This window comes from Myxocyprinus asiaticus, chromosome 24 (assembly GCF_019703515.2).
Source record: "Myxocyprinus asiaticus isolate MX2 ecotype Aquarium Trade chromosome 24, UBuf_Myxa_2, whole genome shotgun sequence".
Taxonomy (NCBI): Eukaryota; Metazoa; Chordata; class Actinopteri; order Cypriniformes; family Catostomidae; genus Myxocyprinus; species Myxocyprinus asiaticus.
Genome location: NC_059367.1, coordinates 44,835,204 through 44,850,621, shown reverse-complemented (window position 1 = coordinate 44,850,621; position 15,418 = coordinate 44,835,204). Strand labels below are relative to the sequence as shown.

Here is a 15,418-nt window from a genome sequence, read left to right as displayed (position 1 = left end):
GACCTCAACATTTCTTATTTCATCTTGAGTTGGACATTCATAATGTGTGCATCAGTATAAGATTAATTCCGTTACAACTCCGACTGATGTATGAGTGTTTTTGATTTACTAAAAAGAACCGGCTCATTAAAGTCATTTGATCATGAATCAAAATACACGGGTAGGCGCTGTGTGTTTCACACTGTAGATTCAGTAGGCGGCAACCAAAGTCTTTTTAGCAAGTTAGTCCACTGTCGGCCATCTTTGGAACGCTCTTGGGAGGCTATTTCCAGTCATGACAGTACAGCTCTTATCTGCTTGAATGGGGAAAGACCGAAATCTCCAAAACGGTTGGTCAAGACTACTATCAAAGAACATATTTCAAATCAGCAGTAACATCTGACAACACTGGAATCATAAATTTAGCTTTTTTTCCTCAGATTGCGCCTGAGTTTCTCCCCTTCATTTTAATAGAAGCGGCCCGTCTCTGCTAAGTTGTCTCTGGGGCAGCGCTGCTGCTGAAATGTGCTGCAGGAAACACTGTCAGAGTATTTTAGTACAGTGATCGGTCTGCATCGGTGGAAAATTGAATGTACAGGAACTGTTAACGGAACCGAAAGTCATGAAGATCGTACGGTTCTGGTATTTTAAAAATAAAATAAAAATGTAATGTGGTGCAACCCTCTCGCCACCACGAGGACCTACTAAAGTAGTGGGAAATGGGCTTTTCAAATTGGGGAGAAAAGGGGATTAAAAAATAAAATAAATTTATTTCAAAAGAAAATTTATGTTCCAACAATACATAAATAATTTCCATTGAACATTAGATCTGTTGAACACATGACAGGCCAAAATTATAAAGAGACTCACAGTAAAGATACATACAATATAAAAAGATAAAAAAGGATATAAAAAATTACTAAATATATTAGCATGATGATTGATATGAAAAAAAGTTATTTTATACTTAAACATTTTTGAACTTTCCCCTCATCATGTAGCCTGTAGGTAAGTGCTGCTTTCACAACTGGCATGTCCGTGAATGGTGTTTTTTCCGGATTAACGTGAGAGCGAGAAAGAATAAAAATTAAATATTACATGTGCCAACCTTCTACATATTGTGGCTGTTATTATTTCTGGATTGTCCATTTGAATTCACAGAGTTTTTTACAAAGTGTATTATTAATTAATTATATAATCTGTGTTTTCATGCTAATAATCGATATGCCGATGGTTTTAATTTGGTCAATAAGTGGCCGTTAAAAATCGGCTGATGATACCTAACCCTAGTTGCCTTAAGTTCGTTTGATGGCCCAAATGAGTTTGCTTGTGTATGGTATGTGTTTATTAACGGCTGTAACTGTTCAAATCAGTTCTGAATCAGTTTTTAGCTTGAGGGCTATCATTATTTGATTAATGGTTTTTACGGTGTCATTTATAGAAACAGTGCGATGCCTTGTGATGTGAACAGTGCTGCAGAACTCTGTGTTCATGTGACTGCATGATAACATCCTCCTCTTTGGGTCTCTCTAACAGTGTTTAGCTGTGGTGTTTTTGACCGGGATGAGAGGTTAACATGTATTATGAGGTCAGATATCTAGATTGAGGTTTGCTGTTTCATTGTCTGTAGGTGAATCAGCCTAACTAGTAATTCATGAGTAGTGGTAAATGTTATCAGATGACCGGGTGAGTTATTGTGACTGGATGAGTTCTGGTAAACCAGACTGCTCTTAGAACTGAAGAACACATGACGATAACACAGAAATGTGGATGACCCTGTTTGACATGGATTATGTAAATGCATTCAGACTGCTCATATCTGCTGACAGATTATGTGGACTGGCAGATATTTCCTCCTTTGTGTTGAAGTGACTCAACTAAAGGTGTTTCAGTGTGTTACATGCATATTGATTGCTTTACAAATGCCATTGTGTTACAGATACAGACACAATGTATTATTGTATGTCAGGCAGCTTTAAAGTGATTTTCCTGTGTAAATTATAAGATTTTTATTTCAGTACCACAACTTGTGTACATCTGACATGTACTATATTTTCTATTCTTCTAGTTTTATTTAGATGGATCAATGTTTAAATTATAATGTAAACAGCCTACGTTATATGGTTGTTCTTGCAGATACTTATAAAAATTGACCTTCAGCAATTTGCTAAACAGGTAATTGAGAGTACTCGCCAGATATTGAACAAAATGACAGTTTAAATTTGACAAGATACATTTAAAATGTTAACCGATCCTGAGAGAGGGGGACCTTGCTGCTTAACCAGTTATCATGTATTATAATTTCAGATAGAATATGTATATAAAAAGATAGAAGGGTCATTGACCAAATAAGGTTGTTCAAGGTGATAAAAATAAGAAATCTTTTAAAACTCCCATTTAAAACACGTCAAGTTCGTAGAAATATTATCTTTGAAAAACAATACAATACATTTTTGAAAAACATTTATAGCATTTTCTACACACACACACACACACACAAAACTGATTTTATGACTTTATCATGTGGTGTTACCATCCAGTAAAAGGCATTCAATTACTTTCCTTGTAACTTGAGTGTACACAATTTAATCATTACTTGAAAAAAGTTTTCATATACATTTTTAATGGTAAAAAGAAAAAAAAGTCTGTCTGTCATTCTGTCTGTCTGTCTATCTATCTATCTATCTATCTATCTATCTATCTATCTATATATCTATCATTGTTTTTGAGTAAAAATATCAATAAGTTTCTCAGGTTTCTAATTTTTTTAAACTTCACACTGTTTAAAGGGCTCCTGTCTGTTTTATGTTTTTTGTCAACATAAACAACAAAACGGCAACCTATATGTTGGTTACACCATTTTACTTTGATTTGGAGGACAAAAGCTTTTAAAATATTAACTATATAATTGACTATATTATTGACTATATAAATTATGATGCATTCTGAGACTCTCAGCCTAAGAAACAGCTAAAAAAATCACAAACACTTTGCCAAAAATTTACGTTTTTTTTCTTATTTTTCTTATTTGACATTATATATCTCTGGGTGTAAATAAGGTGGCGTCCATCGCGGCTTTGATATGCCAGACCTTTTAAATGAGTTGTTGCATTCCAGTCTATTATTGTAGTAAAATGATGCCACATAACAACAAAACTAACTATGATTGGTTGTTTACATGCCTCCTACAGCTCCTTCACTTGCAAGCAGGCTATTCTTGGCTTAAGAAACGAATCGCCCAATGCAATAATTACAAAAATCTAAATATCGGCCTATTTATCAGCCTCACAATGTCAACTAATGTCAACTGTAACTGAGAAAATTTTTTGGTTGATACGACAATGCAATCAAAAGTTATAACATTACACAAATTATTCATCATAGTGTCCAAAAACTTTTCCATGTGTCCAAAAGCCTTTCCAAACAAATAAAATATAATAATTGAACATAAGAACTAATTACACATGCAAACACAATGACTAAAGGTATGCATAGCATGCAGACATGATTTTAGTAATGAGATTTCACAGAATGAGTGCCTTTTGATTCAATGAGTCTGCATCATTGAGTCTGTGTCATGTATTTGGCGCCATCTCCTGGTGACCATATGTAACATTGTGCTTCATGTGGATTATCTAATTATCTATCTATGCATTTGATTACCTTGTGTGTGGGCTCATTTGAAAGATAATCACCTCCTATATGTAACTGTATGTGACATTTTATGTTCTATTTATTTTTTATGAAGTTATAAGTGAAAACGCGGCATATAAGGAACACAAACATAATTGTCAAAGACATATACTTAGCGATTACTCTCTATATATTTTTGTTTGTGAGTAAAATATATAGACTGGTTATATTCTACTCTTCGAGAGCTTTCCAGCAATATATGACACATGGCTTTTTGATCAGTCTGATGTTTTTACTGATTACAATAATATGTACAGTGCAGTTTTTATTTTTTATAAATTATCAGATCAGAACAATTCTAATTTGTCTGCAAATTTCAAAGCACTTCTAAGCTTCTAAGCTTTCAAACGATACCTATTTTGTGTTGGTCAAGACTGTAGTTATTAATATAATGATGATTATTTTTTCTCTTAAAAAAAAGCTTAAAAGAGCTTAAAGGGTTAAAGAAAATCATTGTATTACAATACATTTTACTCTTAATACTGAAACAATTGACTATTACAGTAATGAGAATCTAATGAGAATCATTGTGAATAATGATAATTACAAAAAACTAAGTTGGTAACTAACTAATAAGTTGGTATGTATGTCTGCATGCGTTACAGTAATGAAATTAATTCCAAGCTATTGGTGCAGGGTGAGTTTGTGGTCGTTTTTATTGATGAAGTGCAATGAGGTGTTAATGAGCTGTATGAGTGTAGAGCTGATGTGGTTTCACTGAGGTTTAAGGTGTGGTATGTTGCTGGAGTTTATGACAATGACAGCAACAGGTTTCAGGGCTTTGCTGGTTTTGTTGATGGTAGTAATAAATGTTTCATGTTTCACATAAATGTTTACAAAGACATGCAAATTTAAAAACAAGTAATGTTTGACTATTGATGTTACACACAAATGGGTCAATTTTGCATGAAGTGTTTCTGTTCAGTAACTAGGACTTTGAATGGAAGTGAATGTTGAAAAACACACTGTTTCACAAGAAATTAAAGTGTAGTTATGTAAAATCTCTTTGTTCACACCAGAATTCTCAGTTCATGAATAAAGTGAAAGCAAAAGACATTGAGGGTTAGTTAGGAAGTGCCATTTTAAACACATTGGTAATGCTTAACTAGATTTTTAAGATGTAATGATGTAACTTTACTGATGGACAACATTGTGTTGTTTCTTGGAAAACCCAATCAGCCTCCATAGCCTTGATGCATTAGTCAAATAAGTGGCCTCCCTTTCCATGGGGGCGTGGTTATATAGGAAGGGTGTGTGGCTTGTGTGGTGTGGTTAGAAGAGGATCAGTTTAAAGATTAGACTGAGCTAGCACAGCCAGAAGCTCTCACTCCTGACAGCAGATCTAGAGAGGAAAACTGGTTTTGAATCTGTTCTGTGGAATTCAAAATCATGTAGATAACACGCAGAACTGAGCCGGAGCCATAGAAGATATGGACCTTCAAATGATTCAATGCACTTGTTTGATGAAAGCTGGATGCTGCTTAATTAGTATCGCAAGGATATTTTTAAGTATGCTCTGTTTTTTTTCAGTCCTTTGAGACTGTTTATTGGTTTTAGCTTTGAGGATTATCACATGCACAAAGCCATGAAGGATAACCAATGTCTGCAACTTCAGATACCTGCTGCTGGGAGTTTTAAGTGGTAAGAACTCTGTAAACTCATCACACATACTTAAAATGCAGAAAGGCCCAGACACTGCCGGTCAAACGTTTGGACACAACTACTTATTATTATTATTATTATTATTATTATTATTATTATTATTATACTAATATTATTATATTACTACCACATTTAGAATAAATGATCTGTTGCTAATATAATGAGACCGGCTTGAAAGTTGTCACCTGTTCAGTTAATAGTAAATCTAAAACATTATATATATGATATCTGTTATAATTATCTGTATTTAATAGCTTTGATATCACACCCCGTTATGTACCTTTGGTGAGTTGGTTAAGTCATTGATGTGTTAAAACCTTTAAAACGTTTGTGGTGAAGTCCTAATGTAATGGTCAGGTCCATGTACTGCTTGTGTCCATGTAAGCTAAAGCGACTAATATGTTGTTAATAAGCAGAGCCATCTCGGTTAAGAGGCTTTCCCTTCTCACCTATTGCCTGAAAATATAATGCAAAATTAAACCCATTATAAGCAGTCTGCTAAGGCATGTACTGTATGTGGATGTTGGATGTGTACTTTGTTGGCCAGTTTTGTTACCGCCAAGTAAAAGAACTGATTTAAGATTAATCTCACAAAGGATCTGGGTTGTATTTCACCTCAAATTTGTTTTGGTTAAAGAACATAAGGTCTGTTTCAGGACGAGTAAGATTTTGACTTCCATTAAAGAGTCTTTGTTCTTCTCAAGGTTTCTTCCTCATCTACTTAAACATCATAGGGAGTTTTTCCTTGTCACTTTTGGCTTGCTCAGTGGGGGGTGGTGGTGGTTTGTAAAGCAATACTCTTTGGAGCTCTTGACCCCAGAATTCTCATTACCATAAGGCAAAAAATAAAAATTAAAAAATAAAAATCTCATTCTTAATACTGTCAGTAAGAAAAAAATCATCCAGTCTAGACACAAGTTTATATATATATATATATATAATGTATATGTGTGTGTGCAGGAAACACAGACGGAATTGCAGAATCCAGTCATAAAAATTGTATTAACTATAAAACGTCGAATTTCACAAAAATGTACCTTTTTTGGAATAAAATTTGTTTTCTGAGAGCATTTAACCAATCCACACTAAATGCACGCACTTAATATTTAACAATATATATATATATATATATATATATATATATATATATATATATATAATATATATAAAACGTTGACTGATCCAGCTCTACCTGGATCAGTCAACGCAGCTTAATGGACAGATCAGCGCAAAGAACATGTGATTACACGGGGACCGGTCTCGAGCTCTCAGCTGCACGGATCATCATAGACTACGTTTCAAACGGCATAACTCACCCTCCGAATGGCACTTTCAGAGAACAATCATGATAGTCATGCTGTAAGATCACTTCAAACAGAATTTCCACAAAAAATTACTTAAAAAGAGAGTTCCAAATGACCCTTATTTTTGAGCCCTACACCTTTTAGCCTTGCAAAGCTCTCAGAGTGGATGGTAAAGTCTTCAAAGGGAATAGGGCATAAGGATGATCACTTCAGAATAGAACACACCCATAAACAGCGCTGCGAGAGGCACGAGCTGGGTCGCAGATTCGGCACTGATTATTTGTTTAAAACCTCTATGAAAACCCCTAATGTGTTGGTGATTAAACTAGTTTAAAAAAAGCTTTGTTTGTCTTCAGCTGACTGTATTTTAATCCATAAGAACTCATTGCCACTGGGCGATATCACAATATAAAGTGTTAATCGATAGATATTTTGCCATATCGTGATATGTAAATATCAATGTGAGCACGTGAGACTTTAAGAAACATGGAGAGGGTTTTTTCGGCATTGAAAATTGTTCTGCTGCTGCCCAAGCAAATTCAATTATATTAATCTTGTGATCGCCACTTCAAAAGCACTAAATATCCCTCTCATCTGACATGAGCATTTGTGATTTACGTGAGTGTGGTGTGCGCTATCTCTGGAGCTCGCAATTGCGCGCGAGTCCTGCATGCTTCCAGATATTTGTACTCCACAGACAGGAGAGCACAGAGCGGGATTACTCGCGCTACTCAATCATTTTTGACCCAGGAAAAACCCTCATGGAGAAAGACATCTCCACTGAACTCCCAAACAGGTCAAGAAAATGAAGAGGAGCTTGTTATTAAAACACATGTGACATCTGTGGTATGGGTTCACAAAAGCCGACACAGAGCAGAACAAATGTGATCTACAAACTGTCTTGCACAACGATATCATATAGTAGAAGTAGTTTTCATTTATAAAGTATCCTATTTAATTCACTGACTGGCGTTTCCATATATAGGCATTACAATATGGTTATTTCATATATAAACCAATTTGTATTGATTTTCCAGAAAACTTTAATATATGGTGATATACTGTATATCGTTATCGTGATATAAAATTACTCCTATTGTGATATAAGATTTTGGTCATATCGCCCACCCCTAATAAGGAGGCTTTCTTTTGTCTCCCAAAAAACTCAAATGTTTAATAATGCTGTATTTACAGAAGTTTTGTTTGTATTTTTGCATTCAGGCATATTCAAGATCCAGCCAGTCAGAGGCTGACATGGAATAAACCACCCAAAAGTGTCCTTGTTATTAAGAAAATCAGAGACGCCAGTCTGCTGCAGCCTTTCAAAGAGCTCTGCGTCTTCCTCACACAGGTGAGAGCTTCACAAAACACGGCACAAGAAAAATTCTTGCTTTTGTAGATCTGTCTGAATCTCCAGTATGTCACTGACTGCATTAAGAGTGCTCTTTGACAGATTAGTGATATTAAAGCACAATGTTTCCTGAGTTCTCTTCATGTTTTATCTTTGTTGACGCTGTATTTGTTCTATTTTAATGGCTTTTAGCAAAAAAATATGATTGTTTACGTGGAGAGGAAAGTCCTTGAAGATCCTGCCATCGCTAACGATGAGAGCTTTGTCTCTGTCAAGAAAAACTTTTGCACTTTTAGAGAAGGTGAGATATGTCCAAAAATGACTACACTAGTGTGCTGTAACATGGTACACTCATAGTACATGTTTGTGTGTTTTAACATATTTGCATGGTTGGATACATATCTTCATGTCAACAACGCTGATACTGGGGATTTAGAATAGAATAAAAGCCTTTTAGCCTATTGCTACACCTTGCCATAGCCAACAGTTGAGTTTGTTTCCATGACTTTCACATGACCAGTGTTGGAGAAAAAAACTTTGAAACTGTAGCTTCAAAAGCTACTCATAAATGAAAGTAGTAGAACTACTGTCAAGCTGCACTTTTAAAAAGGTAATCTGCAACAATTAAACTATGTAGTAGTTAACTACACTGAAGCTGTTTAAAGGAATAATCTTTTTACAGTCAGAGAAGCTGCATAGCACACATGAATGTGCAAGGGACATCAAGACTTTCACAAAAAAAACGACTTGCATTTTGGGTTACATTTTCATCGTATGACTTCAGAACACTTACGATGTGATACAACGCATGAATCACATGGACTACTGTAATGATACTTTTGGGTCCTTGTTAAGCTTTAAAGTGAATCACTATCAACCTTCTTTATTGAAAAGACAGATTGGGATATTTATTCAGTTTTTACAAGAAAGAAAGTCACACAGGTTTGGAACAAGTAAACAATGACAATGACTTTCATTTTTGGGCTCAACACCAGTTTCATGTACAACAGTAAAGAGAAGATTCGGGGTGCAGGCTTATGGGAAGAATTGCATAGAAAAAGCCACTTTTGAAACAGAAAAACAAAAAGAAAAGGTTAGTGTGGGCAAAGAAACACAGACATTGGACAACAGATAATTGGAAAAGAGTGTTATGGATCTTAACCCCACTGAGCTTTTGTGGGATCAGCTAGACTGTAAGGTGTGTGAGAAGTGCCCGACAAGACAGTCACATCTATGGCAAGTGCTACAGGAAGTGTGGGGTGAAATGTCACCTGAGTATCTGGACAAACTGACAGCTAGAATACCAAGGATCTGCAAAGATGTCATTGCTGCACGTGGAGGATTTTTTGATGAGAACTCTTTGAAGTAGTTTAAGAAGTTCTGAATATTTTTTTCAAATTGTAATAGTAATTTTTCACATTATTAATGTCCTGACTATACACTGTGATCAGTTGAATGACACTTTGGTAAATAAAAGTACCAATTTCTTTCCATAAGAGCAAAATCTGTACATTATTCCAAACTTTTGGCTGCCAGTGTATGTGTTCAGATTTGATTTTGTCACCATAACTGAGACCCTCATTGTTGTGGCAGATAAATACAAGACCAGGGGTCGGCAACCTTATTGACATGACGTGCCCTTTTTAATTTTCTTTGTTAATCACTGTGTGGAGTCACGCTAATGAATAATAAAATACTAATGGCTATATTAAGATATCAAATACAAACAGAATGGCATTAGTGGTCGACCGATATATTGCAGAGGCCGATAAATCGGCCGATATTCTGACTTTTTCATTATCGGCATTGGCCGATATTTTTGTATTTTATTTAATTTATTTATTTATTTCTTGAGGGCGCTGAAAATCACCTGCTTGCATGTGAAGTGACTGAGACATGTAAACGACCAGTCACGGTTCATTTTGTTCTTGCGTGCCATCGTGTTACTACAATAAAAACGGTGTGCAACACAGTGTCATTTAAACTGTCCAAATATGAGTCTCATAATGTTAAAGTGCTCACCTGTTTCATTCTCCCTCTCTCTCCCCAACAGTTCCCTGTAACTTTTAACTGTCTTGTCTAATGATAAAAAGGCAAATATAAATAAAACTATTATATACCATCTGCAAATATGCGCATATCTCGTTTAAACAGATGCAATTCACGAACCTCATAAATATCGAGCGTTTTCTTCACATTGAGCACTCATATAATATCTTCCTCTGAAGCGCATATTCTATCAGCCAGAATCAGAAACTTAAGCATCAGGATCAAAAGTTCCACTCATTCACAAATCATGACGTCTGACTTGTGACAATCCAAGCAGGCGATCCAGCCGTTTAAACTGTCAGGAGATGGATCTGCACGAGCGCGTGAGTGCAACTTAAAGGCTGTGTCTGAAACCAGGAAAATGCTGCCTCCGGAGGCTGTATATGGATTTACGATGAAAATAAGATGCTTTTCAAGCTGTTCGGAGACCAGTTTCCTTAAGAGTTCCATTCATTTGGGGGCCTGGGTAGCTCAGTGGTAAAAGATGCTGGCTACCACCCCTGGAGTTCGCTAGTTCGAATCCCAGGGCGTGCTGAGTGACTCCAGCCAGTTCTCCTAAGCAACCAAATTGGCCCGGTTGCTAGGGAGTCACATGGGGTAACCTCCTCGTGGTCGCTATAATGTGGTTTGTTCTCGGTGGGGCACGTGGTGAGTTGAGCGTGGATGCAGTGGTGGATGGCGTGAAGCCTCCACACGCGCTGTGTCTCTGTGGCAACGTGCTCAACAAGCCACGTGATAAGATGCGAGGGTTGGCAGTCTCAGACGCGTAGGCAGCTGGGATTCGTCCTCCAAAACGCGGATTGAGGCGAATCACTACGTTACCACGGGGACTTAAAAGCGCATTGGGAATTGGGCATTCAAAATAAAAAAATAAATAAAAAAGAGGAGTTCCATTCATTCAAAACAGATGTCAGTTAAACCATTAACTGATTGGGCAGCAAGGCAGCAAGTCAGCTGTCTACGTTTTCGGATGCAGCCCAATGTAAAAGCGCTTCACATGTGCTATAAGTAAATGTCATATTCACTATGCACTGTCTGTGCAGTTGGTTTGATTCGGTATTTTTTGAGTAAATGCATTTGCTAACGTGGACATGCCATCCATGGTTACTGGACTACTGTGTGTACTGTTATTTCCTTCTTCCTAATATATTTACAATTTCTTCATGTGCAAATAAATTACAAACATTTGATGACAAAACAGAAATCTGAAGAAACGGCTATCTACCATTTAAAATACAATATTATTTTTTAGTTTTCTGTGAAATTGAGTAAATATATTGCTAAATAAGAGTTATTATTTTTTTTTAGATATTTTATGTTTGTTATTTACTATATTAAATTGTGTAATTTATCTGCATTGTATTGGCCTATCGGCCACCCTGCTCACTGGATATTGGCATCGGCCATTAAAATAAACCATGTTCGGTTGACCACTAAATGGCATACATACAGTACTACTTGTATCGGTACTCTGTATTGGCTGATACATGAAACTAGGTTCTTGGTTCTTGTATTGGTCCTCAAAATTGTCATCAGTGCATCTCTAGCTTCTAGTATAGCTAACTTGTTTAAAAATGGTAGCCTGACTCTAGTTAAACAATATTAAATTATGAGTGGCTTGTAGCTTAACAAACGACAGTTTTAAAGTAGCTTCCCCCATAGTGCTCATATTTATATGCACAATTATGAATAATCAAGATACAGTATTTATGGCCAAACATGGTGTCAAACAACTCTGCCTTCTGATTCATTCAGATATTATTGTTACATTAGTTCTGTTCTTCCTCTAGGTGTGGGCTGGCAAATTTCTGCTATTGACTGTAAATGGCCTGACATTAGTCTGTGGGTTTTTGAGACTTTCCACTGGATCTTTCAGTCAGCTTTTGTGATAAATTCATAAAATTTTGTTTTTAACAATTGGATATAATGATAATGGTTGAAAGTATATATCTTTAGAAAGAAATGTCTTTATTGTTGATTTAAAGAGTACTAAATGAGTCCTGGTGCAATGTTTTTGTTACTGATCTGAACAAAATTAACTGAGTAGTTTGCTTAAAAATGAACAATCTGTCATCATTTATTCACCTTCATTTTGTTCCAAACCCATCTGACTTTTTGAAACATAAAAGGTGAAATTGTAAAGAATATCCTGGTCACTCTTTCCTGCATAATGGGACTGGTGCTGTCAATATCCAAAAATTGATTGGAACTTTTAAAGTATGATTAAAAGTGTCTTCTGAAGCCATGCCATAGCTTTGTGTGAGGAAGAGACCCAAATTTATGTTGTTATATACTGAAAATCTTGCCTTCCGCTCCGTTTCCACCTGGTAGTAAAGGAATAGTTCACCCAAAAATGAAAATTCCCTCATTATTCATGTGTATGACTGTCTTTCTTCAGCAGAACACAAATGAAGATTTTCAGAAGAAGATAGAGCTCTGTCAGGTCCTTGTAATGGATGTACACGGGTGCCAGCACTTTGATGTCCCAAAAGTCATATTTAGGCAGCATAAAAGTAATCCATGCGACTCCAGTCGATCAAAGAATGTCTAATGAAGCAAACCGATACGTTTATGTAAGAAACAAGTCGATAATTAAAAGGTTTTTAACTTTAAATCACGCTTCCATCCAGGTTTCTGATGCAGTTTGATATGGCTGAACTCTTGCATGACATTCGTTCATCTGTTGTAAATAAGCACCGCTTCCGAATTCTCGCGTTAACTTGCCGACGCGCTGGCAGGAAGCGCTTTTTAAAAGTTATTAACGTTTTAATTATCGATGTATTTTTTACACAAACATATTGATTTGCTTCAGAAAACTAAATATGACTTTTGGACCGTCAAAGTGCTGGCACCCGTGTACATCCATTATAAGGACCTGACAGAGCTCCATCTTCTAAAAATCTTCATTTGTGTTCTGCTGAAGAAAGACACATCTTGGATGGCATCAGGATAAGTGAATAATGAGAGAATTTTCATTTTTGGGTGAACTATTCCTTTAAGTTGTCAACCGAGACACATTGCTGTTTCCACCTGGTTTTAACATGCGTCTCAAGGGGAAGGTCTCTGATTTCATGACGACTGTGTCAGTGTGTGACTTCATGATGATAAACCACGATAAAAGTAATAAAAGACAAAGAAACGAAAAAAGCGCACTGTTTTTGCATCTGAAATTTAATCTAAGCTCAAACGCAATATTTTGAGCCGAATTATGTTATTTTGTTGAAGTACCTGTTGTAGCCGTTTTATACAAGAAATGGGATTTGGGTTAAACGTTCTTAAAGTAATGGTTTATTTACATTTCAATTATTTGTATTATTATTGTTTACATTTATAATTGTCTTTATAATCTTCATTTTAGTAATTTTCCACCTGTTGTCAAAGACAGATACTTGCGTCACAGCAAATGGGGCCGTTGGAGGAAGTTGGAGTCCGTAAATGTTTGGATTTGGGGAGGTGGTTATACAGTATATGATTTATTTGACCACTTTATTTTAATTGCTTTTGATTTTGTTTGAAGTGGTATTTGAATTTAGAAGTACATTTGCTTGAAGTTTTTTCCATTTTCAATAAATGAATTTCGTTTTTAAAGCAAAATCAACTGGTGCAAATGAAGTGTGTGCAAAAATGATCCACGTCATAACTTGGAAGGCTGTGTGCTTGTCAACGGTGTCTCTGCATGTTGATATCAGACACACTTGAGAAAGATCCGTAAAGGTGTAGTACTTGTATATGTAGTGCTTTTTCAAATTTTTAGATCGGACGGTTATTTCCATTTTAAAGCCGCATGTAACCGGCAAAGTTTAAACTCTTGTTTTAGTGCAGAGGTTGAATGACAGTTGAGAGGTGTTGCTTCGCTGCTGGGCAGGTTGTGTTTCAAACCTCAGATGTGATGTGCTCAAATGCATTTTTGACTACATCCGTATGTGGTTTCAGTGACTCGATTATAAAACATTTTAGACCCCGTTTCCTCCTGTATGTCACTCTAACCATTTCGGATCACCAACAAAGCATCTTAATACCAGGTGGAAACGGAGTCTTAGACATTTTGCATCAGGTTTGATGTCAGTGATGTTTGGTCATGAGCATAAACATGAGAACATGTGGAAATGTGTGGAAAAAGTTGACCTGTTGATGTGTGTTTCACAGATTATGATGATATTTCCAAACGCGTAGACTTCATCATTTGTTTGGGAGGAGATGGGACCTTGCTCTATGCTTCCTCACTCTTCCAGGTGTGTTCATAACTGATGTAATATTGACAGAATAATGAAGATCTAAGTGTAATATCAAAAGAATTAAAAATCACATTATAAAAGATGTTTCACAAGTCATTGTATGAAGTCATTTTGGTCTTCTAATAGCCTAACTGTAACTGTGCGTGTGTGATGTAGGAGAGTGTGCCTCCTGTCATGGCCTTCCATTTGGGTTCTCTGGGCTTTCTCACACCATTTAACTTCGACACATACCAGTCTCAGGTCACACAGATTATTGAAGGTGAGTCTCATTTTCCAGGTTGTTAGAAGGGTCTCAAGTATGAGACTGTCCCAGTTTACTGATGTGCTTTAAAATCCCTATCCTGATTACTTAAGCTCCAGGAAGTTGTATTTTCTTAATCTTTTCCTGTACGCAGCTTTATTGTGTTTTGAGGTGTCCGTTTTTATGGACATTATTGCTCATGTGTCACAGATAGTAAGATGTCTGTGAGCTGTATCTGATACATTGCATTATGAAAACTGCTCTCAGTGACAATAGACAGTATAGCACATAGGGTCAGTTTAGTAGGTTTTGATTTAGGTGTTTTAGTGATTTTTTGGGGGGGGCTATAAAACTCTTCATTTTGACATTTTTGTGTTCAGGCAGTCCTTATAGTGCATTCAATACTGAAAATGATTGCTAAAAATTGTTTGGTCTAATTAAAATCAACTATTTTACTTGACAATTGTGAGTGCTGTGTATTTTAATGCGTGTTAGAGTATTGTGTCTTTGCTTACAGCAAACTCTATTGTATTTGTATGTTGCGTGGAGTTGCTGCCTACGTTGAGTGTTTCAAATCTGTCACTTATGAGGGTCCATTTCATTTGTGATACTGCCTTAGAAAAAAATCCCCAGGGCTGCCAGGGTTTTATGCAGCGTTTGTGTTGGTCCTCAATGTAGGTAATGCTGCGATCATTCTGCGCAGTCGTCTGAAAGTGAAGGTGGTGAAAGAGTGTGGAGAGAAGAAGAAGGGAACCATGGATGAGAAGAGTTTGATCATCACAAATGGAGACACTGAACCCAACCACAAAACTATGCAATATCAAGTGAGTACCACAGGCCTGCCGCTTAGCAATTACTATGAATTTATGAGTAAAATGTAAGTTATGTCCTGGCAAAAACACCT

General features: G+C 36.2%; 1 protein-coding gene across 3 annotated transcripts in view; it reads left to right on the top strand.

The window, feature by feature from the left end:
- nadka (NAD kinase a) overlaps window positions 1-15,418 on the top strand; it is a 41,192-nt gene that overhangs the window by 17,427 nt on the left and 8,347 nt on the right. For 2 of the 3 annotated variants that reach the window (XM_051653408.1, XM_051653409.1), the window contains exons 4-8: window positions 7,860-7,989; window positions 8,182-8,290; window positions 14,185-14,270; window positions 14,430-14,532; window positions 15,193-15,338. In XM_051653408.1, the coding sequence (XP_051509368.1) occupies window positions 7,860-7,989; window positions 8,182-8,290; window positions 14,185-14,270; window positions 14,430-14,532; window positions 15,193-15,338 (574 nt within the window). Of the gene's footprint in view, window positions 1-4,988; window positions 5,314-7,859; window positions 7,990-8,181; window positions 8,291-14,184; window positions 14,271-14,429; window positions 14,533-15,192; window positions 15,339-15,418 lie in introns of those variants that run through there. The other variant, XM_051653410.1, reaches the window with a different exon arrangement.